A 27284-nucleotide genomic window follows, 5' to 3' on the forward strand; every position below is an offset into this window, starting at 1 on the left:
TTTATTACACACATGAAAGTGCGTGTGACGCTCGCGGTGATTTCAGCGTCTGCCGTCTCACTAAATGAGGACGTGAACACATGAACAACATCTCCAGAACTGCTCTGACAGTCACTTCATGAGCATTTGACTGTTTGATTTCAGTAAAACTAGCATCATATCACATCATAGACTGTAGTATCACACACACAGAACTTTAAAGGTATGGTAATCTGTCAAAATAAAAGTCTGGTTTAATGACAAGTATTTGCCATTTGTACTATTATTATTGTTCAGCAGAATGTACATAGCCCACTACTACTACTACTAGTACTAAAATGAAACAAACATAATTTAAGGAATAATCACACAACATTTCTTCCATGTTTTATTTTTAATAGTAAATCCCCTTTGTTTACCCAAAAGTTTATTTTGCTTAATTTTCAATAATTAAAAGAAAAATTAAATGAATGTTTTATGCCTTCTTTTGATAACCAGAAAAATGTAAAAACACAACAGAATTTCCGAGGGGAAACATTTTTTTTCATAAGGCTATTTTAAGAGTTTTTTTTTTTTTTTACAAATTAAGTTGTTTTTATGCATTTAAATAAGTACACATGCTAAAACACAGAATTAGGTAACAATTAGAATTTGTTCTTTTCTTTTTAATTTCTGCCATATCTCTTACTACAGCAAAACACACACAGGGCAGGGAGGGCAGGAGGAGCAGCGTGAGCATACGAGACGTGGAGAGAGCGGCGTATAGACACACACAGACAAGCATGCTCTCTGATGACACGGGAGCAATGGTACTGACTCATGACTTGAGTATCGATTCCGATACCAATACCAACCTTGATATCAATACTGTCGATATTAGGATAGAATCTAATAAAACATATGGTGAAAAAAATTAAACATTTCATAGGGCCCTATGTAATTTTTGTTAAACTTTTAATAAATTGGATATGAAAATGTATAAGTTTTATGATTTTAATTAATTGGACATGCTTTCTGCTTTCTGCTTTCATGCTTTGACCTTTAAAAAGAGTTGAGAAAAATTAAAACAGAAAAAAACAGAATCCAGAAAAATTACAATGGAAAAAAACGGAATTTGAAAAAAGTAAAAAGGAATTTCATAGGGCCCTGTCTGTGTGCGGGCGTGCTTCAGATGTATGCTCTGAAAACTTCTCACAAAGCGGAACTCGACTGTTCCACAAACAATCCCAAGCGTCTTTTATGCTCACCTTCGGCCTTCAGGCAGTCCTTATATTGAGTCCTGATACGTGAGTTTGAAGGAGATTGCACCCGTTGGCGGTAATGCATATACAGACATTATGTGAAAATGTGGATAGTGCCAAATAAGGTGCCTATTTATATTACAGATATCTATATTTTACGTGTGGCATCAATGCATCGTCGTATTGTTAGACATCATATTGATGTATCGTTACACCCCTACTTTCTAGTATGCCTAGCATAACCTTGATTAGCTGGTTCAGGTACGTTCAACTAAAGTGTGGTCTAGTGGCCCTCCAGAAACAGGATTGGACACCCCGATCTAGTTCTTTTCTTCTACATATTGTTTCATGTACTGCTTCTAATGTTGTCATCTACTTCTCATATCATATTTTATTTTGCATATCCTCAGCTAACTCTTCACCTTCATCCATTATTTTTTATGTCACCAACTTTTTGCATCATCTTCTTTCTTGTCTTCACTGTTCTCTCCTCTTGGGTATTAACTTTGCTTCCCTTCTGTCTCTTCTCTTCTTGTCTCGTACTACTTCTGTACTGATTATTCCTTCTACTACTTTCTCGTCTTGGCCCATCACTCACCTCGTCATGTCTATTCTTTTGTCTTCATCTCTTGTCTCCCACTTCACCTCTTCTAGTTTTATCTCACTTCATCTTGCCTTTCTTTTTTACTTGTCTCTTCTCTCCTGTCCTCTCCTCTAAGTCATGCTGTGATATGTTCTTCTGTTGGACAGGTGGATTTGCCATATGTTTGTAAACCCTGCACATATAGACAATGCTGGCATGTCTTCACCTCAGATAAGCGACTGTATAACATTAGTGAACAATCTACGAATCACTCTCTCTATCTCACTGCTATTGTGGCTGATGGACAGTATTGTGCTGGTTTGGTGAGGTGATGCATGTTGTGTCCTGACTCTGATCTGACGCTTCTCATATACACCGAAGCACTGAGATGAGGGAAAAATCAATATTATGAGACAACAGAGCGAGAGCTGTTGACCTGACCTGAGGGAGAGATGAAGAATGAGAGACAGAGTGATGAAAGTGACTGAGTACAAGAACGAAACGCCGCATTAGAAACACAATCCAGAGAAGAAAAAGCCAAAGCTTTGATGGATGAGTCACATATCGTCCCTGCAGGTGATGTTGTGTTGAAGCTCCATGAATATTTAGACACATTAGCAGATGAACACAAGAGCAATACGCCTAACAGCCTAACACATAGACTAATTTAGCTGTATTGATCCCTCAATCATCTGTTCTCCTGCCTGGATGGAGTGTGCTTGATGCAAGTCAGAAAATAGGTGGTAGAATATCTGATCTAATACATTATGGTATGTCATTATCCAGTCTTGTCAGCATTTAGAGAGATATCCCTTTGAACAGATATACACAGGCCTACATCCAATTCTGCTCTCATTTAGGGGAGAAATTCTGTGGATTAGATTTGAGAACAAGTTGTAAGTATTACAAATTTTGTTAGTAGCTGAAAACATGATCAAATTAGCCATGATTTTTCATAAACAAACACTCAGGGGCTGGGCAAAAAGTATAATTTTGTGAATGACAGGAATTGCAATTCTGCAGAAATGTGCGGAGTTGTTTGTGGAGCCACAGATTCTGTGTGGGTACATGTAATACATATAAAGGATTTAAGCATTAAATGTCAAAAGTGCTACTACAGACTGGCTGTTTGTTGTTAGAGAGCTTCTACATCCTTTACTAAAGCTCTCTGTCATATATTGCTGCAGGGGTGTAAAATGTTTTATTTTTAATTAATTGTTCAAACCTGTTACTGATTTATTGATAGTTTCCATGCTATATTTTCTCATATATATCGCCTATTACCTATAGTAAAAACCTTAAGCTCCACACACATCTTTAAAAAGTGTTTTGCTCTGACTGAGGAGCAACTAGTGTCACCATGGCAGCAGGCAAGGCAAGCTGAAAACATGTCCATGAGTGTGTAATGAAGTGACACGGCACCATCTTCACTTCTGCACATGCACATGTGCTTTCCTGTTTGTGTGTGTGTGTGTGTGTGTGTGTGTGTGTGTGTGGCTTCTGCATTACACATTGGAGACCCTCTAGCACACCATCTGGAAGCCTCTAGAAGGGCCACCAATAAGCTTACTCGCATGTGACTCTCGACTGGCATTAAATCAGTGTAAATACCGCACACGTTTAACCCTGTTACCCGGCACTAATGCAGCTGGGGAGAGGAGGGGCCTTCACAGATCTGTGAAAGCGATTCACGTCTGTGATTTCAATGGAGCGTTTCATGCCAAATGTCCATTAATATTGGTATTAATGGAGTAGCATGATCCGTGAGTGCACACAAGCTGCGCCACCACAGCCCATCATAAAAACACAAGATACTCTGTATTGTTGCAAATTATTGTTAGCGGCATCACTTGTTTTTTCAATTAAATTTTTTTTATTTTTACAATTCTTAAGCATTACACTTATACTGTGTAGTTGTCTCACAGAATGTGTAGGATAAACCAAAAAAATGCCCTGTTGTACAGAGTTTTTTTTGTGGATGTTTTTTTTTTTTTTTTGATGTCTTGCAATTCGATGCAATACAATTGACATTACTTTTTATATTTCATTGTTGTAAATGCAAACAGTATTTTTTCTCTTTCTTTAGTTTTTGTTTTTGTTCTACCACACGCTTACAGAATTAAAAATAACCAAAAATTCTCAATAAAAATAAATTGAACATTGAAAGTGATATATATTTTTTTCATTATGTAAAATTAAAATTTTATTTACAAATATGGAGGAGCTATGACAAAATTTGTATTTTAATTTTTTTGATTAAATAATAAGTAATAATAAAATCAAGGAGCTGGACTTTTTTTTTTTAAGATAATTCTAGTGAATGTAGCACTATTAAAAACACCTGGCAGCTACAAAACACCTTAAAATCAGAAAATGTTCAAATCTAATTGAAATTGATTTATGTTGATCTTGACGTTAAAACCTAGTAGATTTTTCTGTAATTTGCTTTGAGTGACATTTCTCTGGCTAACCCAAACCCTCTCTTGTTCTCACAGGTGATCTCTGCGCTGTCCAGAATCTCCCACAACAGCATTGCACAGATCAAAGGCATCAGGTAACTGCCTTCCTCCACACAAGCTGATTGTGTTTACTTTCAGTCGTGGTGTATCTCGAGTCTTTAGGGATCTTTCACAGTACTCTCTTGGGCTGCACCTTTTATGTGGCTCCATTCAAAGTGCCTGGAAGGGAGAAGCAGTTGGCACAGACTGCTGCATATGTGTTGAAAGCTGTGGGCCAAAACCCGTGAAGTGTGTGGTTGTCGCTCCCCTCAGGTGTTTTGAGCGAGGAGGGAAACTGCCTCCCTGCTTTACAGGCGACTAGGATCACTTCCTGTCTCATTATTTGTGCAGTCCATTCGCCCCGCTCCACAAATAAAGCCTTTTATCCAGCGGGGTAATGAGCTGATGGAGCAAACCATTAGGCATTCTGCCAGAGCGGGGCGGAGGCAAGACAGGTCTGCCATTAGTCGGTGCAGCGTAACCGACTGAGGGGTGCCTAAATCACTTCCTGTCCTCACTGGGCACACTGCCGCAGAGAGATGGCCTGTTGATTAGTCAAAGTCAGAACTCAGTCATTGGAAGTGGAAGAATAAAATGATTTTCCATTGTAAATGTTGTTTGAAGTAATTAGAGGGAAGATCTGAAGATGGATCCTGGCAGCAGACACATCTGCTGTGAGTCAGATTTGCACCCCGAGCAAGTCTTCTGCACAAGCCATTTTAAGTGCACTGATTTGTGAGTTCGCATAATTTCTCGACTGTATACAGGAAGCAATGAAAGGCGGCTTTGTTTTCAACGACACCGTGGCATGTGTCCCAGCTTTGAGGGGGGAAACAGAATGCCTCTTTAGTGGTTATAACCCATATTTCTTTAAAAATTATTTTATTTCAGTCTGATGTTGGTGGTGTGACTTATAGTTATGTGGCATAGAATGAAGGATGCATAAAAAATGCTGTCTGTTTTATTTCCTCGCAAAGCAAAAAAAATGTCTCAGTTTGAGAACATTCCTCGCACACCCTTTTGGATTTGGTTTAAAGCTGCATGCGGATGTTTTTCTAGACAGATCTTAACATTCAGCTAAATTCCGGCACGCAAATTGCTAAATCAATATTCACAAGACTGGATTTCAGAGTTACAGTTTGGCTGCATTGTTTTATTTAAAAAAAACTCTAGAGAGGGATGGCTCTCTAGCATCTTTTTACCTTTTGACCTCTCGGCTAGATTGGTTAATGATTATTCTCAATGCCTGTTAATTAATTAGCCATCAAAGGCAGAGTGCCGTTTCACAGAAGGGAACTGTGATATTACACACAAAAAAAAATCTTGTTACTATTGCAGTTTTTTCTCTGAGCCGCTGCCTTTACATATGGAGGTCCTGCTACTATAATAAGGTCTTTCACTGAGTAGCAGGAACAAGGAAGGGCAAAGTGTAAGTCATTCATCATGTTTTCGCTCTGTAGTGCAGCACCTGTTGACGTGATCTCTAGTTTCTCCTTTCTCAGCATAGTGTGTATCTAAACCACCGCTCTTTCTGATTCTGCATAGATTGTATGGTTTGTTACATGTAAGTGAGTGTAGTTATGTTTCTCCACAGTCTGTGAGTTCAAATAATCCTCCGTTTACTGTATTTCGGGGTAAGAAATGCTGTCTCTACTAAAAACATCAATGTTTATATTCAATTCCTATTGTAGTTCTTTGATCAGCACCAGGAACATAGTAGTTATACTGTCTGTTAACTCCCCAGCTTTCTCTAACTGAAATTAAACTTCATAAGTGACTTATTTTGGAACGGTCTGCATAGACCGGAACTCTGTGCATCATGCAAATAACACACAAGAGACTTGACTCTTTTCACAAGAAACTTGGATGCATCAGTAAGCATATATAAATATATATAGTAAATACTTGTTTAAATTCTGCCTGCAGAATCAGCTTTCTAAGTTTTGGACTAGAGCTATTGTGTCCTTATTGCATAGATCAGATTGTGGTTTGTATGTATGTATGTATTGTTTTAAATTAATGAGAGTTTGACCTACAGTATGTGTGAGATGTGAAACAGATGCCTATAGCCAACTCAACAGAGCAAATGTCATGATGCTCTTTTTTTCTTGCTGTTTTATTGTGCGATGTTATGTTTTTTGATCGTGGATGATAATAATGTCTCCACTATCTACTTTTGAAGAAGTATCGTAGTATCGTGCTACAGCGCACATTCTATCAGCTGCATTTCTGGCGCCTCTGTCATATACTGTACAATGCCACATGCATTCACAGTAGTGTTAACTCAGCAGTAGAGTTACTCTCTTATTATTTGCATGTGCTTTTAAATGTGCCCTAAAGCCTGTCAAACACCGCCAGATTATTGAACTAAGTTATCTTTTGTGCTAATACTGTCAAAACACACAAGGTTTACATGTAGACTCAGTTGGCTATGTCTAAAATGAAAGTAAACAGTTGAGAGAAAAATGTATACGTGTATATGCAGCCTACTGTCATTACCGTCAAGGCATAGATCACCCTAAAATTTCATTTCTGTCATTATTTACTCACTGTTACGTTGTCCCAACCCTGTATTAATTTATTTCTTGTGCTAAACACAAAAGAAGATATTTTGAAAAATGTGGGTAACCAAACAGTTGCTGGTCCATATTGAATTTGATAGTAGCAAAAAGTACTGTGGAAGTCACTGTGGACCAGCAACTGTTTGGTTTTCCACATTCCTCAAAATAGCTTTTATGTTCAGAAGAAGAAAGAAACTCATTCAGGTTTAAAACCACTTTTGAGTGAGTAAATGGTGGTATAAAAATAAAACACTATGACAGATTTGACAGACAGCTGACAGAATTTTTATTTTTGGGTGACTATTCCTATAACATTAATAAAACAACAAAACGGAAAGAGAAAAATTACTCACTGCCCTTGACTGAAGAAATTTAATACAGTTGCTTTAGGAAACTAGCTTATATAATGTTTTATTCTTATATTTGTTTATTCAATTTCTTGAATGCTCCTGCTAAATACACCTATTGTACCTGAAAGTAAAGCAGTGTTTGTTTTATATGTATATTATGTGTAGTTGTAATGTGTGTATGTACAGTACAGACCAAAAGTTTGGAAACATTACTATTTTTAATGTTTTTGAAAGAAGTTTCTTCTGTTCATCAAGCCTGCAATTATTTGATCAAAAATACAGAAAAAAACAGTAATATTGTGAAATATTATTACAACTTAAAATAATAGTTTTCTATTTGAATATACTTTAAAAAAATGATTTATTCCTGTGATGCAAAGCTGAATTTTCAGCATCATTACTCCAGCCTTCAGTGTCACATGTAACATCCAGTCTATCACATGATCATTTAGAAATCATTCTAATATTCTGATTTATTATGAGTGTTGGAAACAGTTCTGCTGTCTAATATATTTGATGAATAAAAGGTTAAAAAGAACTGCATTTATTCAAAAAAAAAAAATTCTGATAATATATATTCTAATAATATATTTTCTTTACTATCACTTTTTATCAATTTAACACATCCTTGCTGAATAAAAGTATTGATTTTATAAAAAAAAAAAAAAGAAAAAAAAAATACTGACCCCAAATTACTGACCAGTAGTGTATATTGTTATTACAAAATATTTATTTTTTAAAAACATAGCTTCTTTTTTTTTTTTTTTTTTTTTTTTATTCATCAAAGTATCCTAAAAAAGTATCACATGTTCTGAAAAAATATTAAGCATAATGAATCATCATATTAGAATAATTTCTAAAGGATCATGTGATAATGATCCTAAAAATTCAGCTTTGCATCACAGAAATAAATGATAATTTAAAGTGTAATAAATTTAAAAACAATTATTTTAAATTGTAATAATATATCACAATATTATTTTTTTTCTGTATTTTTGATCAAATAAATGCAGGCTTGATGAGCAGAAGAAACTTCTTTCAAAAACATTAAAAATAGTAATGTTTCCAAACTTTATTCTGTACTGTATGTATATATACTTAGACGTGCACATCTACAGAATGTCACTCACTCACATGCATAATGCCAAACTGTACACTTTAAATATGCAGTAGCTACATCGACTAATGTACATAACAGCCAGTTATGCCCAATTCACCTTGACCTATTTACACATGTAAGATTGTTGTGCTTTATGAATGCATAAATGCACACATTGTGCGAAAGATGATGTTGTCATGTTTTATACAAAGACAAGCATACCAGAGGAATGACAGAACACAAATAGTTAAGATCCTGGTGTTTGATAGAAGATAAAGATTTCAGTTTGAAGCTGCTGGAAAGCATCAGATAATCCTCTGCATCCACTCAGCTTTCCGCTTTATTGATTACTCTGGTCATACACACTGCTCTTCTATGCATCGTGGAAGTGCTGTATCTCACTTTATCAAGTCCTGAGAGAAAACCAGAGTCTGCTGGTGGAGTGATCAGATGGATGCTCTCTTCTGATCATCCCTCCACTGATATTCCAGTATGAGCCGGACTGGATCAGGTGCTCTGGGCTGCTTTGGATACAGAGGGATAAATGAGCTCCTGTGTTTTGTAGAATATCAGTATAATCTAATGCTTGCAGTTTTTTTCAGGTGATGAAAAATCAAAGTTATTACTACTGAGAGAAAAAAATAGGAGATATTAAGGAGGAATTAGAATTAAATTTTGTAGAATTTAAAATTTAGTATTGCATTTTTTATGAAATTAAAATTTAGCATATTTTAAATACATATTTCTAGTCCTCCTGTTCACAACAGTGCATGTTATTTAAAAAACGGTAATCTCATAACATCTTATTTGATCCACATCTATACATCATAATACAGCAAGACTAAAAATATAAACAAAGCATTTTTGAACAAATAGGTTATGATTCAGTGACTCCTTCATAAAAAAAGTAATTTGTTGCCACTAGGCCTGGACCACAATATTCAATTATACAAATATCCATTCGGTGTGTTGGCATTCACTTTTACATTTTGGGATTCAAATATTTTTATTTTTATTTTAGTTTATTTTTTTCTTGAACACTTGGCATCCCCCGCAAAATGATTTGTCATAAACTCTTGAATATGAATCACCCATGAGTGAACGTCATGAACAAAAATCCAGAAGACCTCAGCTGTGGGAGCACTTTAAATTAAGTGAGGACAAGACAAAGGCAGTGTGCCACATATGCGATTTGAAACTGGTCTACCACAACAACACATCGAGTTTAAAGTAGTTTTAAGTAGTACGTCTATAGTACAGTATATTGTTGATTTAAAAAACAAGCTGCTTTTATCCATCATGTTTATCAGTAATTTTACACAATGATAAAAATGTGCACTTGATTTGCTTGGAAAATACTTGGGAATACGGCAGTCATTAAAAAAATGTACAGTACTACTAATGATAATTTGTCTATATTAAAAGTATTGCTCTTAACAGACCTGTTTGTTTTGTATCACTAGTGCAGTGTCCGTTCTCGGAGCATATAAGCGCTCCCCGCGTGAGGTGCACCGCTTCTGGCTCGTGCTGTTCTGTATAGTTTATTCAAAGTTTATTCGTTCGAGTGTGTCGCATGTCCATATTGTACCAAAATGTGACACTGCACTCCCTTGGGTCCGCAGAAACACACCTGCCAAGGGTGAAGACGATTGAATGAAAGGTTCTCGACATAATAATAATGGAAACAGACAGACAGACAGACACACACACACACACATACACAGAGATTCCTGCCTTTATTACACCGTGTCTACAACAGACGCGGAATTTGTGTCAGTACGTCATAAATAGAACACAGCAGCAGTTTACTGTCAGAAATTTGTCATGCCATGGCATCCGGTGTAGACACGGTGTTGAGAGAAAAATATGTTCAGCCCCCTCCCTCTGAATCTTCGAATATTCGGTGTTGATTACTACTGAAGCCCCGAAACACAAAAACTGATATTCGGACCAGCCCTAGTTGCTACCCAAAGGAGTAACAATGTAACCTGCAGAAATATTTTTTTTTAGTAATTTATTTATTTGTTAGAAATTGTGTAAAATATTTAATATTTAATTTAATTAATAAGATATAAATGTTTATTTCATGAAATATTAATCACTGAAAATCTAATTTAATTGAACACCAAGGCTTATTGTTGTATAATTTGTTAAAAAAAACACTCAAATTATCTTAACAACACATTTTCATATAAACAGTAATGTTACAGTCTATAAGTGTGATGTATAGTTGTATAGACTCTTTCAGCATGAATGAGGAGCTTTAGCTGGTTTTGTAATCATACTGCAGTATGTTTTCTAATCTTGTGAAATCTAATAGAAAATGAATCAGTTTCACATTTCCCCCCGTACATCTTTTGTTCACTTCATGGAACCAACTGCTGAATGCTTCAGATGTTTCAATATTCTTCAAGCTCTTCTGAGCCTTCACTCTCGGAATAGAGAGCAAATATCTGTTTCTGTGAGATAAAAACCCAGGGATACTGTTTGCTTGGACATAATCGAAATTGGAAAGAGACTGATGTGTCTTCCAAATCCAATTAAAGCGAGTATTGGCCTGATGTGTTTCAGGCTGTAATCATTGAGGGATGGAAGCAGCTTTCATATTATTCTGATTTCTAATGATCAGGTTTGTCACAGCTCCTGACTTTGTGTGTGGGTGAGTTTTCCTGTGTCTGCGCATTAGTGTTTGGGGTTTTTTTGATTGTCAATGCACAGTGTCTATGTTTATGCTGTTAATGATGCCTGAGGGTTTAAGAAGTGAATGGTTTTGGCTAAAACAACGACAAAACAAAGTGAATGTTTGATGTCAACTAATTAAGCACACCACAGTAGGGTATTGTAACGTGATCTCTATTTAGCACAGCACCTGTGCCAAAAGTTGGATTATGATGGATGGATGGATAGAATGATTTTTTCCTTCTCTCTTTTTGAAACTAAATATATTATATACTAACTGATCAGTATACAGCATTTAGGTTCATATGATTTCCATGATGTGGAAAACACGGACAGAATCGTGAGATCCAGTCATAAAAACTGAATTTACTGTATAATGCAGAATGTCACAGAATTGACCAAATTTACCTTCACAGCAACACGTCAAAATAAAAGTTTGGTTTAACTTGAAGGAATCGTGACAGAAATATTACTTAATGAAATGATAATAATACTACTATTAATAATAGTAGTAATACAGTTATTATTAAAACATTATTTTAAAGGAATATTTACCGGATTATTTGCAAAAAATAAAATAAAAATGTAAATACCCAACACAGTATTTCTGTAAAAAAATTAAGAAGTAAAATAATAATAAATTAGCATTTTTCCCTTAAAATCAATTAATTAGAGATGCTTTTGATTATTAATATTTAATGAAACTATTAAAATGGAATCTATTAAATAAATTTAAAACAGAATTTGGTTAAAAAAAAGTTATACATGCTTTTTGATGAACAAATGTAGGGCTGTCAGTTTACTGCTTTAATTAATTAGTTATGAAAAATAACGCAATTAAAATATTTTAAGTTAACGCACTGGCCCCGCCTCCAGACCTGTACATCATCCTACATTTCATATAGTTGACTGTTGAGAAAAATATGCAGTACCATAAATGCAGTTATGCAATAACATTTAATATATTGGTGCAAAAATGGCGCTGTATGTGTTTTTGCCGGATATTTACATCATATGATAAGCGATATTAATGTTACAGGAGCAGCAAGAGCAATAGGCCTGTCACACGAGTGCTTTTTCTGTCAAATTTCACGAGTTTGAATGTGATTCTATACAACAGTTCATTAAATAAGAAGTTGATATTGTGTTATATTTTAAACATAATATTATGTTTTTGCTGAGAACACATTACCTTTAAAGCCATAGGAGAGTTATTGTGCATCTCAGAGCAACACAGCGGTGTTTAATTTCTGAATGAATCCATGTTTTGAACTAATCAAGTAAATCAATGATTCACAGGCCCACAGAGAGAGCCATTTACATAATTCCTGAATGAATCAGCCATTTGAATGAACCATAAAGGCATTTACCGCCACCTGCTGGCAGACTTAGTTTCTTATTTAGAGTATAATATCATAAAAAAAATAATAAAAACATTAAAGGGGTTAGTTCACCAAAAAAAAATAAAATAAATAAATAACATTAACCAATTGTGACATAAACAAAGGTGTTTAAGTTACCAGTGACTTTCATTGTATGAAAAAAAAAAATACTGAGATGTTTTTTCAAATGATCTTCTTTTATGTTCCATAGTTTACTTTAGGCTGTTATAGCCTAAATGCTTGTGTAATTAATTTTATGTTGAATCAAATAAAATATTTATTTCTAAAGCTACAATTTGTAATGTTTTCTTGATAATTTCTCATTTATTACAAAAGAAATTGCTGTAAATAATCTTTTGTGGGTATTTTCACAGTCACAGTCACAGTCAGATTTATTTTGCGATTAATTAGAATAATTAATCAAGACATATTTTTAATCGACTGACAGCCCTAATAAAATTTAATTTATCCATTAAAACAGAGCATAGAAAAAATGGAATCTAGAAAAATTTAAATGCAAAAAAAGTAATTTGGGCAAAAATATAAAATGGATTTCATAGGGCCCTAGACATTTAACAGTTTAGATGAGCAAACAGTGGTAATTATTCAAACTGTAATTAATTACATCTCAAAATGCTCATAAATGCTGGAAAATCCCACAGAGATACGGTAACTAAACTGATGATTTAAAGTTCCTTTGACAGGAGATGTGGAAAACAGTGTTTAATTCACGATTAATTAGTGTGACATTTGTGAGCAGGTTTAACCTTCTTTTATTATAAATGCATCTGTAGCAGATGAGGAGGAAGTCATTTTGAACCAAGATGTTTAATTAGCGATTCATTTGATGAAGCCTTGTAAGCAGGCTAATTATTTTGCTATCAGCAATTATTCCATCACGCGATACAACATCTTTGTGTTATGAGTTCAGCATGGTGATAGTCGCTCATCAAAATACATCTGAGTGGAACATTTATTCTTTCACCTCAAAGACGTAATGCATCCATTTGGAGGTTGTTTTCCTGCCAACAATGACTTGTGATGCATTGTAATAAGGAAATAAAAGATGTGGCCACTATCTACAACTGAGCTTGTCATGGTAATGTTTTGAAATCTTTTTACCTTTGATTGCATGTCCTTAGTCGGTGCTTGAACGCAACCCACAGAGTAAAGCATACCATTCATATCTATTATTATATTTCACATGCATGTGCATTTATTGGACATATATACATTCAAGTGGCGTGTATTTGTCTATAGGGCTGACTGGCAGCAGCTTTAATGTTAAATGTTATAGTGATGTGCTCTGTAAGCTGTCAGAGAGCATCTCTCTCTCTCTTCTCTGTCCATCAGAAGGCAGAGCATCCTTGAGTGTCGTGTTGTTGGGAGGTGTGAGGTGAGGAGTTGGTCACATTGTCAGGGTGTATGTGTGTTTATTAGTCTGCTATTGTGTGGGTGGGGATGTCCGATGTCAGCATTGGTTAAGTAAGGGGGCTCTTTGTTTGCCTGACCTCAAAAAAATGTAAAATTAAAAAAAACACAAGTGACAGTTTGCTTAGATCATGTGTTAAAGCCTGCTAGTAATATGACTCAAGGTCACAGCCTTTCCTACCCTATAGCTCTATATTTCTTTCTCTCTCTCCTTTTCTCCCTCCATCACTGCTGTTTGACAGGCCTGTAGGGACTGAAACACAGTGTAGTTATGATTGAAGAGATGGCCTTCTGTCAACATGAGGTTGAACTTGATTTTTACATTTTCTGAAGAAAATGTTAAAAGTCCATGCCTGTGCATAACTCATTGGGAGTGTCAGTGATCCTCCAGGGGGGCACAAGATAACTTAAAATATAATAAATTAACAAATGATATGATTAATATGTGAAATAATTTAAATGTATATGAATAAACAGCCACTCTGTTGTAGGAACATGTATTCTGTGATATTCTGTGTTTTGGAGCAGCTCAAGCTGTTTTGCGCAGTGTGAAATAGACTACAAACTAAACGGTGGCTCAAAAACGATGTATGAGCACATTTGCTAACTACAGCTTGCGGCTAGATAAAAGAAGCCAGTGTTGCGCAACCGATGGCGATTGTTATCAAGGTAAAGACGATTACAGTGACATACAGGAGTAACATTAAGCACGCGTGTGTCTGTTATTATTGATGCTCAAATGAATGTGTGCTCTCGCCATACTGATCACTATAACATTATATTTCTGCTTCAACACAGTTCAGTATATTCACGGTATGCCTCCATTAGTCACAACGAGAAAGTTGACGTTCCTTTTTATAGCTGTTTAATTTACTCATGGACAGGGACATTAACAACAACACCGTAGAACTAAATAAACAGGACGAATACATAACAAACACCAGTCATACATTCAATTACACGGAAAACATGCATACGGCTTTAAACTCGTAAATGAACAAAAAATACATCAACATATCACTTTTGCCTACTTGTGAACTGAGAGAAGGGTTCACATTTTTCTTGGATGGTTTATATTCATAAAGAGAAACATCTTAATCCTTGTGATAACGTCATTGCATTTGGTGACAAAACAGGAAGTGACATACAAAGCAAGATGAGAATAATTTAGTACATTTTGTAAATCATCTGCCATCATCTTGTCTTTCTCACCTCACTCTTGTCAGTCAGCTCCACTCACTCTCCTCACGTGATGAATGAAATCCGATCTGTGATGGACTGTCGTTCGTCACGCTGCATTGATGGGCGGTTGCTAGACTATTCTGGATAGTTGCTTGGAGGATGCTTGGGATTCTGGTTTATTTTAATCTCTAATAATCAGCCATAGTAGAAAATGCATTTTTATGGAAGTGAAGCCGCATAAAAGCCTGTGTTGTGCCATTTACAGCCTGACAAATGTGGCATATTAAAAGCATATATAGCTCATTTCATTTCACACAGGAGCAGCAACAGCAGCTAAGTTAAGAATTGTCTCTTTCCAGTCATGAGGTGAATAGCTCCATAAAGCCATGATGTTTTGTGTTGGGTGGAAACTCTGCATTATTCAAAGGTGTGAATCACGCCTATTAAATTGTAGTGACTTTGAGGCATACCTTATACACACTAAAGTAAAAGTGACAAGGCTTGCCTCAAAATCACTTTATTTTCCATGCCTCATGTTTTCTGCATGCCCCACAGCACCTTTTGCCCCTCATAATGTGTGAGATTAAGTGATTTGATGAGATCTCTGGAGGAAGAGCCATGCCATTAATCGAATAATTGATCGGTCCTCCATTTGCAGCTTTCTAATTAGCCGGTGAATGTTCGTGAGCCCTTTTTTTTTAAAACCCCAGTGAGTCGGCTCTCTGAGGAGTCTAGAGTCTAACCCATAGTTATTAAGAAAAAGGCTGAAGTGTTTGCGTTTAGGTGTCTCTGTCAAACCGCAATAGCCTCTGTCATTCAGTCCTGCCACCGCCTTTTCACTGTGCCTGCTGTATTCTGTCAGAAATCAGATAAATGTCTTTGAAACATCTGTCATATTGTTACAAACGTCAATCACAGAGGAGGTGGAAGGCTCATGAATAAACCCACCTGTTGAATTATGGATGTTATAGCAGTCAATCGTGCTATATTCTTTCCTTTCTCTGTGTGCGGTGGCTAATGCTCTCTTTCTCATCTCTTCTCTCTCTCTCTCTCTCTCTCTCTCTCTCCCCCCAGGCCCTTTCCATCAGAGGACACAGCGCTGAATGAAGATGATGTGTACCGGAGCTTGGAGGAGCTGGCAGAGTAAGTGTTTTAAATCATAGAAACAGAATATAATGACAATGAATAAATAGTATCTCATTTTTACTCTTCACTGTGTATTTTCAGTTCACTGGCTATTAAGGTTCCTTAAGGTGTGGTCACATTTCAATGAAATTTTGTGGGCAAAAAAGATTCATTGTTTATTATCAGTAGTCTAGAGAGGTGAGATGTCACTTTCAAACCAAGAAGCTTTCTGTTGGTCAGCACAGCAATTTTGTTGCCAATGTGAATGAGCAATATCTGCGTGGGGAACTTTTTTGCAAAACTGTACTCTTTAATTTCTATTGAAATGACTACAAAATTTCACCAAGAAACTGTAAATGAGACCACATCTTTTTAAAATGTACTCTCCTAAGGTCACACATACCGTATTTTCCGGACTATAAGTCGCATTTATTTAGAACCAAGAGAAAACATTACCGTCTACAGCCGCGAGAGGGCGCTCTATGTCTTCAGTGTAGACTACAGGAACACTGAGCAGCATAGAGCGCCCTCTCGCAGCTGTAGACGGTAATGTTTTCTCTTGGTTCTAAATAAATGCGACTTATAGTCCAATGCGACTTATATATGTTTTTTTTCCTTGTCATGACTTATTTTTGGACTGGTGCGACTTATAGTCCGAAAAATACGGTATGTGCCATTGTCATATGGTATTTTCTATTTTTCTCAGCTGTGATTGGCATGAACCAGCAGCATTAGTTTGTGATCTCTAGATATGCATTACAATTGTTTTTTGTGATTTCTGGCATGTATTTCCATTGGTATATCAGTATAATCCTTGGAATTAATTAGATTTTAAGACTATACTTTATAATGTGACAATGCCATGTCAGAAGTAGCTATACTCAAGTTGAAATTTCCCGCTTCATACCTCTAAGCATTAGAGTCATGCTATCGTCAAATTATGAAGTCATTGAATTTGCCTAGAAGGCTGTTCCAATGGTTATTTTAGGTGACTAGGATGTGGTAGAATTCCATGTTCAGTTTTTATGGAGTGCAGCATTTATTAGTTAACTAACTGAATACAACTGGAATGGAATTAAATTATTTATTAGTCACATCTGCACCCCTTCCTCCTAGTTTCTGACTGGTAACCCTGGTTAAATAGTCAGGCAGTAAAGGCTCTTCCAGTTACCAAGGCTATGGCATGCCATGCTTGGAGCGTGGCAGGATGACAGTGTGGGTGTTAAGAGGAGTGAGGGAGAATGAGGCTGGGGGTTGTGACAGTGGTGACAGGCCTGATTCCTCGCTGATTAATTGTGAATAATTAGGCAGCTGGGTGGATAGGTGTCATTTATCAGAGGAGGACGGCGTGACACAAGCGTGTTAGTGCAGACTGCAGACATTAAACCTCTCACAAGGCCTGTTACAAACTTCTGTGGAGCTGTAAATGGATATAAGTTTATGTCAGCCCTCAACAGTCTCCATTAAATAGCAGCCCAAAGAAACATAGCCTATGTGCTTGTTGTTTTGAGCCATTATAAAGTGATGGAAGACAATTAGTGCAAATAAAAACAAGGCTGTGAGGACCGAAGTGTGATCTGTCCTGGTGGTCTATACCTTATTGTCACAAATTTGTTTTGTTGAAAGATTTTTATTGGGAATTACAAAGAGACATGACATTGAGGGGGGACAGGATCAGGCTGGATTTGAACCTAGGATCTGGACTAGAGGTTTTGCTTCAGTGTATCTTTCTGTAAACATAAGGGATTATCAGAACAGCTTTATGCTACATGTGAGAGCAACAAAGAAACATGAAGTAATGCAAAAAGATAAGAAAGCACTTTAAGGATAACAGTAATGTCTGCACCATGTTGACTCTAGGTCAGAGCTTTAATACTGAAAAAAAAGACCAATTGAGCTACATTGCCACAGAATAACATTGATTGATGACTGTCAAACATAGGTATATATTTTTTATTAGTTATCTTCTCTTTGCATAAATTGTACATTTAATACCTTTTTAGAAGTATTTTATTCAGTTAATTAATTTACCAGTTAAAAGCTGTATTAACCAGACTGTTCCTCCATCTCTTGATACTTTTCTATTTGTGTCAAATTAATTATGCATAAAAAAAGGCCATTCCAACTAATTCTTCCAAGACAAGTCACTCTGGCATTTCCAATAATACCTCATCTGTCTGCTAGCTATATACCTTCACCTTGTTGACATATTTACTGTTAACACACCAGGATTCATAAAACAGCAATTTTTTATTCATCACTTAAAACTAGGGATGGGCGTTTTCCGCAAATATCACATTCGAATATTTGAGCTCACAAAAAAACGAATATTCAAATATTCGTTTAATTAAATTAAGTTTAATGAGACAGACGTTATTTTTCAGCAACATTTATTATTTCCGTCATTTTGAACAAGCTTACACGCAATAAGCTTGAACATTACACATCGTGTTTTGTAGCTGAAAACCTTTAACAATGCGTGCAAACAAACAAAAGTACAGATTAAAAGCAACAAAAAAAAAAGTGAACAAAGAAAAAACGTAAAGCAGCCTGCAGCAATTAGGCTATTGTAGAACATACCCTACACTTAACTTTTAAACTGTCAGCTAATCTTTTTTGCTTTTTTTTCTGTTGTTTTACATGTTCTTGTTAAGAAACACGGGCATGTAAACATGATCGGGGGAAAGTCGGCTCTGTTAACAATAAGGCCGGCCGCGGAGAAAACGCGCTCTGACGGCACAGACGTTGTCGGGACTCACAAATAACGGTGTGCTAAGTGAATAAGTTTTGTGAAGCGAAGGTGTTTTCGTTTCACCACTGAATCCTCATCTGGATCCTCATCTGGTGGAATACATGGCTCCAGCAAGAGAGCCATGGGGAAGTCGTGGCCTAATGGTTAGAGAGTCAGACTCCCAATCAAAAGGTTGTGGGTTCGAGTCCCGGGCCGGCAGGAATTGTGGGTGGGGGGAGTGTACAGTGTACAGTGTACAGAGTGTACAGTTCTCTCTCCACCTTCAATACCACGACTTAGGTGCCCTTGAGCAAGGCATCGAACCCCCAACTGCTCCCCGGGCGCCGCAGCATAAATGGCTGCCCACTGCTCCGGGTGTGTGCTCACAGTGTGTGTGTGTGTGTGTTCACTGCTCTGTGTGTGTGCATTTCGGATGGGTTAAATGCAGAGCACAAATTCTGAGTATGGGTCACCATACTTGGCTGAATGTCACGTCACTCAAGAACTGTTCCCACTCGTCTCGGCTGGACTCTCTGTAATCATCGCTGAAGATCTGGCTTAGCCTTTTCCGACGAGTGGGCATTGCATCCTCTTCACCGTTGGTGACGCACCACTCGCATCAAGGAAAATGTTCTGATAATATTCAAAAAAGTTTTTTTTTAACTTCTCTCATGTTTTCATCGAGAAACCTGAGATGTTTGTGCCGAGGGTCTAGGGCAGACGCGAGAAGAGGAGTTTTTACTGCATTCTCCAAGTTAGCTGTGTTTATTCGTTGCTTGAGAGATGCCGCAACAATGTTCTTGGATCACTTTCTGTGATTCTCCACGGCATATTTGAAGTAGCCTACTGTAGAAGGCCGCAGTTCTTATTAGGGGCAGTTTACATATCGTGTTTTTTGCGTGCTCAAGTTCGTTATTTCCAATGTAGGCGTGCGGTATACGTGCTCATAATGGAAGCGCTGCGGACGCGTCCGCACCGCATCGAGTTAAAAACATCTAAACTTTTCAGAATGCTGCAAGCGCACCGCAGGTCATGTGACAAGAACTAAACATTCAGATTCATCCTTTCCCGAAACAACGTTGAAAGCTCAGCCAAGATGTAGGAACAGCTGAGCATAGCTGTATATGGATTGCCATTTTGAAATAAATTTAGTAGCAGAGCTACTGAAAGCGATTTTTTGTGCTGCAAATCCATTTATCCTTTGCTGAAATTTCCGCGTCTTCATGGAGAGAGCGCATCATTGTTACAACGGCAGACGCCTCAGGAGCGCTTCTGCCCGAGCACTTTGGAAAGGAGAAAGCGTCACGCCTAGCGTTTTTCACGCGTTTTTAGGCGTGATATGTTAACGGCCCCTTATTCATTCATTAATAATTTTTTGCTTGCATACATCTTCAAATATGCCGTAGAGAATCACAGAAAGTCACCAAATTAGGTTTTATTGTGAACTTTTTTTTTTTTTTTGCAAAATTCGAATATCATTTTTATTTATCGAATAATTAGAGCAGAACGAATAGTCGAATGTTCGACTATCCGTGCACACCCCTACTTAAAACCAAATGTTTAGGGATGCAAAGCATAAAAACATTATAAACAAATGTCAAAATAGTTCTGTTAACTGACCCAAAACTTTCTCCCTGGCCACAGAACTTTGAGCCACCTTTACTGTTGAGTCCTGGTATATGTGAGGCCATACTGTATGTGGACCTTTGACATTTCCACTGTCGACGGCCTCTTGCACTGATCCGTATCGACTTTAGACGCTGCCTGATATAGCCTGAAGTGATTGCTGACCTCTTTCAATGTTCTTGATATCTCTTTGTCATCTGACCCCTCTACATGCAGATTCATATTGAAACACATTTCAGTGCCTAATCTAATAGAGGTTAAACCCACACTCAATGCTCAAGCACTCACTGCACCTCAGATGATCGAACAGTGAATTTGAGCGAATTAATGAAACTACCCATTCATGTGGACCCATGACCTTTTACAGCCGTAAATATGGTTCAATTCCACCACAACGTTGCCGTCTGATTAATGGAAAGGTCCCCAATATGATGCGCCGGGACACAGTTTAACAAGCACTTTCATCAGGCTGCTCGGAGCACTTTTAATTGGACTTGATATCATTGTCAGGTTTAATGGAAATGTGCATGAAAGGGTGTGCTGCAGTGCTACTGAACCTCAGGGATCATGTGGCTTCAATAGGTTTATTCACATAAGCCCTGTGTCTGTTTCTATTAGATTGGAGATGTTTTTCAACATTGTGCTGTAAATGGGGCTAAATGCAGTGCGAATGAGAAGACTGCTGATTGTACTCAATAATAGTGTTGTATCTTTTGGTTATTGAAGTAAAGAACGTGGTTCACTTCAGGAGATAAAGGGTAGAAAGTGCTAATCAAGGCGCTTTTGTGAAAGGTTAATGGTGTTGAAGAAGCTCTTTGGTCTGGCTTACTTGGAGACACTCCTCTTCAAAAGAACATTAAAAGACAGACAGCATTCACTCATACTGCTTACGGCCTGCAGATTTAAACTTTGAGATTTATGAGACTGTGAGGGATGAAAGTACTGACTGCCAGTAGTGTATAAATTACCTTAAAGACATACTCAAGTAAAAGTACAGATATCTTACCAGAAAATTTATTTGGTAGAAGTTGAAGTCACCGTTTAGAATATTACTTGAGTAAAAGTCTTAAAGTATGTGATATTTATTTATTCATTCGTACTTAAGTACGAATTTTTTTTTTAAATCTTAAACACTCTTAAGTATTTAAAGTAAAAGTACAAGTAAATGCAAAATGGAAAATAAGCAAATAAATGTATATAAAATTGTTCATGCACAACTTGAGTAGCAAATCTTTCTTCCATTTTGCATGTTTTGGTGCATTTTTTTTTTTTTTTGCATCTGGTACATGTCTTAGTGTCTTTCATTCTAACATAAAACATTTCTGGAATCTGCATCTGAAATAGCATTTAGATATATTTACACAGTTTATGTATCTCAGAGGGGACATGGATGTGTTTAACTTGCGGTTACAGATGCATAAATAATGTTTTGTTTTAACAAAAAATGTTGAATACTGAAAAATAGTAGAAATGTGAAATTAAGACCAACAGTAGGTGGCAGCAAGTGATTTAATGAGTGAGTCATTGAGATTCAACTGATTCATTCAAATGGTTGATTCATTCAGGAAAAAAGCATTTGACTGTGCTAATGAGTGAATCACTGAATCATTTTTTTCAACCAGTTCGTTCAAAAAGCTGATTCGTTCAATAAGTTAACACAGTCTATAGCTCAGAGATGCAAAACAGTGTTGTGTGATCTTTTGGAAATATTTTTGTTGGCAAAATTGAGCAAATATAAGCAATATTATGTCTACAATGTAAGTCACTTTTTGCTTGTAGTGTAGTGAACTTGAATAAAATAATTAAATGTGTTCATGCTGATATCTGTAGAAAAACAGTACTCTTTGTGTGACATAGATTGTTTACTATATTAAATTACTTAAAGGGTTAGTTAACCCAAAAATGAAAATTATGTCATTAATAACTCACCCTCATGTCGTTCCAAACCCGTAAGACCTCCGTTCATCTTTGGAACACAGTTTAAGATATTTTAGATTTAGCCCGAGAGCTTTCAGTCCCTCCATTGAAGCTGTGTGTACAGTATACTGTCCATGTCCAGAAAGGTAAGAAAAACATCATCAAAGTAGTCCATGTGACATCAGAGGGTCAGTTAGAATTTGTTGAAGCATTGAAAATAAATTTTGGTCCAAAAATAACAAAAACTACGACTTTATTTAGCATTGTCTTCTCTTCCGGGTCTGTTGTGAGCGCGTTCACTGCAGTGTAGTGATACCCTTTATGCTTCAACGAATTCTAACTGATCCTCTGATGTCACATGGACTACTTTGATGATGTTTTTCTTACCTTTCTGGACATGGACAGTATACCGTACACACAGTTTCAATGGAGGGACTGAGAGCTCGGACTGAATCTAAAATATCTTAAACTGAATTATTAATAACAAAATTGTAATTTTTGGGTGAACTAACCCTTTAAATATAAAAAGCATACAGAATCATTTTTGACGTCTACAATTTAGAATGCCTGGAATTTTGAGTGTAATAGACTAATAAATCAACGTGCGTGTACTCTGTGTGATTTTGTGATATAAACTACTTGATAAAGTCAAATCTCACATCATTAAAATTCACAACAGCACTTACTTATCATATTATCACAGACGGTGCTGTATCTGAAAAATGAATCATCTGGGGTTGTGCGTGCACTTGTTTGCACGTGAACAAAGGTGTTTTTAGGAGTCTTACCTGCAAGTGCCAGACTACTGATTCATCAAACCTGCTTTCCTACAGTCTGTGTTCTTCTGACTATTTTGTAATAAGTAAAGAATATGCTTCAGGGAGATGTATTGGAGTAAAAGTTAACATTTTAATTAGGAAATGTAGTGGGGTTAAAGTAAAAGTTGGCTGAAATATAAAAACTCGAGTGAAGTACAGATACTCCCAAAAAAATACTTAAGTACTGTAACGAAGTTTTATTATTTCGTTACATTACACCACTGCAGTCAGTTTAGTATGTCAGACTTTCTGAAGGTCCTTGGTCACATCTAATTTTTCTAAGAAAGCTTTATTTTTAGTTTTTATTTTTACTTTATTTCTTCCCATTTAATGTAAGCATAAGGGATTGACAGACTCTGTGTGATCATCTGAAACACTACATAGAAGTTTATGAACTAAATATATTTAATAACTTTTTAAAAATATAAATGCATGTTTTTACTTTCTTGCTTTCTTCTTGCTTTCTTTTGGCCAGTGTGTTCAAAAGGGGAGCTCCATCACAAACTATTGCATTTATTTTCCACACACCTCGGTTTTTTCATTTTGACATGTTAATGGGTGTTAAACCAGGGACTGTGGTCTTGAGTGCTGTGTATTCAGGTATGCACTCATCCGAACTGCTGCTGTTGGTAATTCAGTGGTATAAATATGGCAGAATGGTTAATTCTGATTTATTATCTGTGAGTAATCTGCGAGTTCACATCCAATCCAGCCCTATTAGATTTCCCAGCATCATCATCTCTTTGCACTATATTTAATGTGTTCATCCAAAAACTGACAAAGCATGAAATTGTTCAATTTTAGCAAGCAGACTGTGTCCCTTTCTCCATCAAATAGTAATCATATGTCTGGATGTACATCATGTCAGCAATGATTTACTTCATCCTAACTGGTTGCTGCTATGTTACATTCTCACCTGAGGCATTGTGGGTAGTGGAGCCTAAGGCTAAAGCACTCTGAGCTTCCAGGAGGGACAAACGACTGCCATTGGCACCTGTCTCTCCTGGCACTTCAGACTGAACTGAACTCAACAACCTATTCAGGCAAGATGATGGATGTGTTTGGAAATTTGACAAACATTCAGTGGAATCCTCAAATAATGTACAGAACATCTTAACCAAGTAGTTTTAGCCCACATGGCTTGATTTTTTTTCACAGATATGTATTTAATATCTGCTTTAATTTAAGTAGGAAAGCAGTTTAAGTATATATGTATATTCAAGAAATAATATACTTACACCCCCCCCCCCCCCAAATGAAAATGCATTTTGTTTCTTTTTATTTTGTTTCTCATCTTTGTATTTGATTCAAGTCCCAATGTAGACTAATGGGGTATTTTTTGCCCAGAACTGCAGTTTGTTGTCTTCAGAGAGATGCTTTGAGACTCGAGGTCACATCTTCTGACAGATATGCAAAATGCTGCCTGTCTGATAACATATGCACAGATCTTTACACCATGTTGGCCTCTTCTAGTACACAGGGTCAGTGTGCCAGTCATGCAGAAACAGCATGTGGTCCTCTTTTCGTGCCATTCCCTGATTCCATATGTAGCGTGTTCTGCCAGTGTTGTGAACTGTTCCCCTTATCTTGCCTCTCATTACCTCATCCCGGGTAACTGGGATCAGTTCTAGTATGACAGTGTGTGGTGAAGTTAACTTTTATTGACATACTACAATGAGTTTTGGATGGATCTCTTGCTCTGCTCTAAACATGGTTTTCCCTTTCTGGGTTTGTGGTTGACTAAGCGAAGGAAACCGTCAAGAATGCTGTTACACAAGTGAAATCAGCACTTGTGAGTGGTCTCGGAGCAACCTCTGTGGTCCCGATGGTTTAGACAGCATGAAACCACAAAATATTTGTAATTTCAATGAATTCTTGGTTGTGTCCCAAATGGAGCTGTCTGAGAAAGAATCTTTCCACACTTTCAATATACAGATTATGACTATTTGCACCATTTTGAATCATAAACCAGTCAGGATTTTTCCATTGGCACTCATAGATGTATATGTACTTTATAATGCCCACCCACTAGAGGTCTTCACAGTGTACCCGAGACCCGTCGACCCGGGACCCATACGGGTTCGGGTCTATATTTTAAATGATCAGCCGGGTCCGGGTCGGGTCCAAATCTATTACCTCGGGTCCCGGGTCTGTTTAACATTGTGTGTAATACCCGTGCGATCGGCGTCATCGGACTCGGAGAACACCTGGCCGTGATCAAAGACTGCTTGTGTTTTTTGTAACTTGCAACTTGTAAAATTAGGAAAAGAAACGAGTGAGCCAAAAAAAATCTCTCTCTCTCTCTCTCTCTCTCTCTCTCTCTCTCTCTCTCTCTCTCTCTCTTTCTCTCTCTCTCTCTCTCTCTCTCTCTCTCTCTCTCTGCTTTTAGAAGCAGAGCGCGCAGACTCAGAGTTAATACAAGTGCACGCACGGTATTAATGCTTGCAGACTTGACACACTCATATTTATTATATTTCAAATCAGCAACTAGTGTTGTCACTGTACCAAAATTTCAGTATTCGGTACCGATACCAGTGAAAATCCACGGTTCTCGGTACCAATTTCGGTACCAAAACAAAACACAAAAATATGCTAATTAAAAAAAAAAAAAACTTTTTATCACTAAAAATAAAACCAATGCCATTCTTTATACTTATTTACAATTGTGTTTAAAGTTCTTCTACAAGTTATATAATTATGAAAAACCGTAAACAAGTTTCACCCAAATTTAATTATTTTTTAATTTATGAAATTTAAACATTTTATTTTTTGGTAAATAAAGTGGATTTGCTATTAAAATTAAAACATGGAAGACATATTGTGTGATTAATTTTTAATTAACAGTAGTAGCAGTATCACATACATTTTACAAAATAATAGTAGTATTTCTAGCACAATGCCTTTATGTAAAAATGAATTTGTAATGAATGCATATTTGTCATTTATCTGAACTTAAGACTGGTGGTGATGCTTAAGACATTTTTGTTCATTGAGGGTTTCTGTAAAAAAAAAAATAGTAATAGATCATAATAATTATTATTAAAAGATAATAATACTACTAATTCTACCATACTAACAATATACAATGCACTATGGATTGATGAGCTGCTGGGTTCATGAATATTAATCACATTGTCTGCGTTCGGTCGAACTGATTTGCTGAAATCAAAACAGGGACGGTAAAAGATGAGCGCCAGCCAATGAAATTGCTATTTGCGCATTAGCTCCGCCCACTACCAGAGAAACCGGCAAATCTTCTACTTGTTCGAAAACATGAATAATTCTACATGAACTACATTATTTTGACATGAGAAGACAACAAAGAATATAGTTTACATGTCGATTCAGCGTGGTAAGACTCTCACTCTCTCTCTTTGCATGTGTGAGAAACAGAGCTATCAGCAAAGCGACGGCGAGTCGTGCCTCTTCACACAAAGTTTACAGTTCGGCAAATACCATAGACAGTAAAAGAGGCAAATACAGGTGTACTGTGCATCCATTGAGATGAATTGAAAAGTACAGATCGCTTGATGGAGAGAGAACTCTGAAGCGCTCAGTCAGTGTTCAGCGAGTGAAAATATATCTGCGCCAATCTTATAATAGCCTCGAACACACACACACTGGCGAGTAAAATCTAAGAATTTATTAGCCAATGGCTAACAATAGACATAATTTACTCGCCCTTAGTAAAATTTATTCACATATGCGAGTAATTTACTCGCAATGTAGAGGGTGTTTTGACGGTTTTCCGTGAATACCTTTAAATTGACACTGGTTTTACTCAAATGAAACAGTAAAATGCTTGTGAAGTGAACAGTTCTGGTGATGTTGTATGTCCTCATTACTGCAAGCGTCATGCACTTCAGTCTATGTAGTAAACAAACCATTCATTCATTCACACAGAGACGCGCAGAACATGCAGGATGCAGATTTCAACCAACTTTTGCGGCTTAACATTTACAGATACTGGTCCATATGGAGATTTGATTTGATTAATTTATGCTAACCTTGACAAATTCCGTGACTGTCCATATTAAAATGTAAGTTTCATTTTCATGACTGGATTTTGAGATTCCGTCCGC

General features: G+C 36.7%; 1 protein-coding gene across 1 annotated transcript in view; it reads left to right on the plus strand.

Moving 5' to 3' along the window:
* LOC132117120 (guanine nucleotide exchange factor VAV2-like) overlaps nt 1-27284 on the plus strand; it is a 239989-nt gene that overhangs the window by 172733 nt on the left and 39972 nt on the right. Inside the window, exons 3-4 of the mRNA XM_059526199.1 lie at nt 4299-4357; nt 16060-16128. Of these exons, the coding sequence (XP_059382182.1) occupies nt 4299-4357; nt 16060-16128 (128 nt within the window). The remainder of the gene's footprint in view (nt 1-4298; nt 4358-16059; nt 16129-27284) is intronic.

This window comes from Carassius carassius, chromosome 36 (assembly GCF_963082965.1).
Source record: "Carassius carassius chromosome 36, fCarCar2.1, whole genome shotgun sequence".
NCBI classification, from domain to species: domain Eukaryota; kingdom Metazoa; phylum Chordata; class Actinopteri; order Cypriniformes; family Cyprinidae; genus Carassius; species Carassius carassius.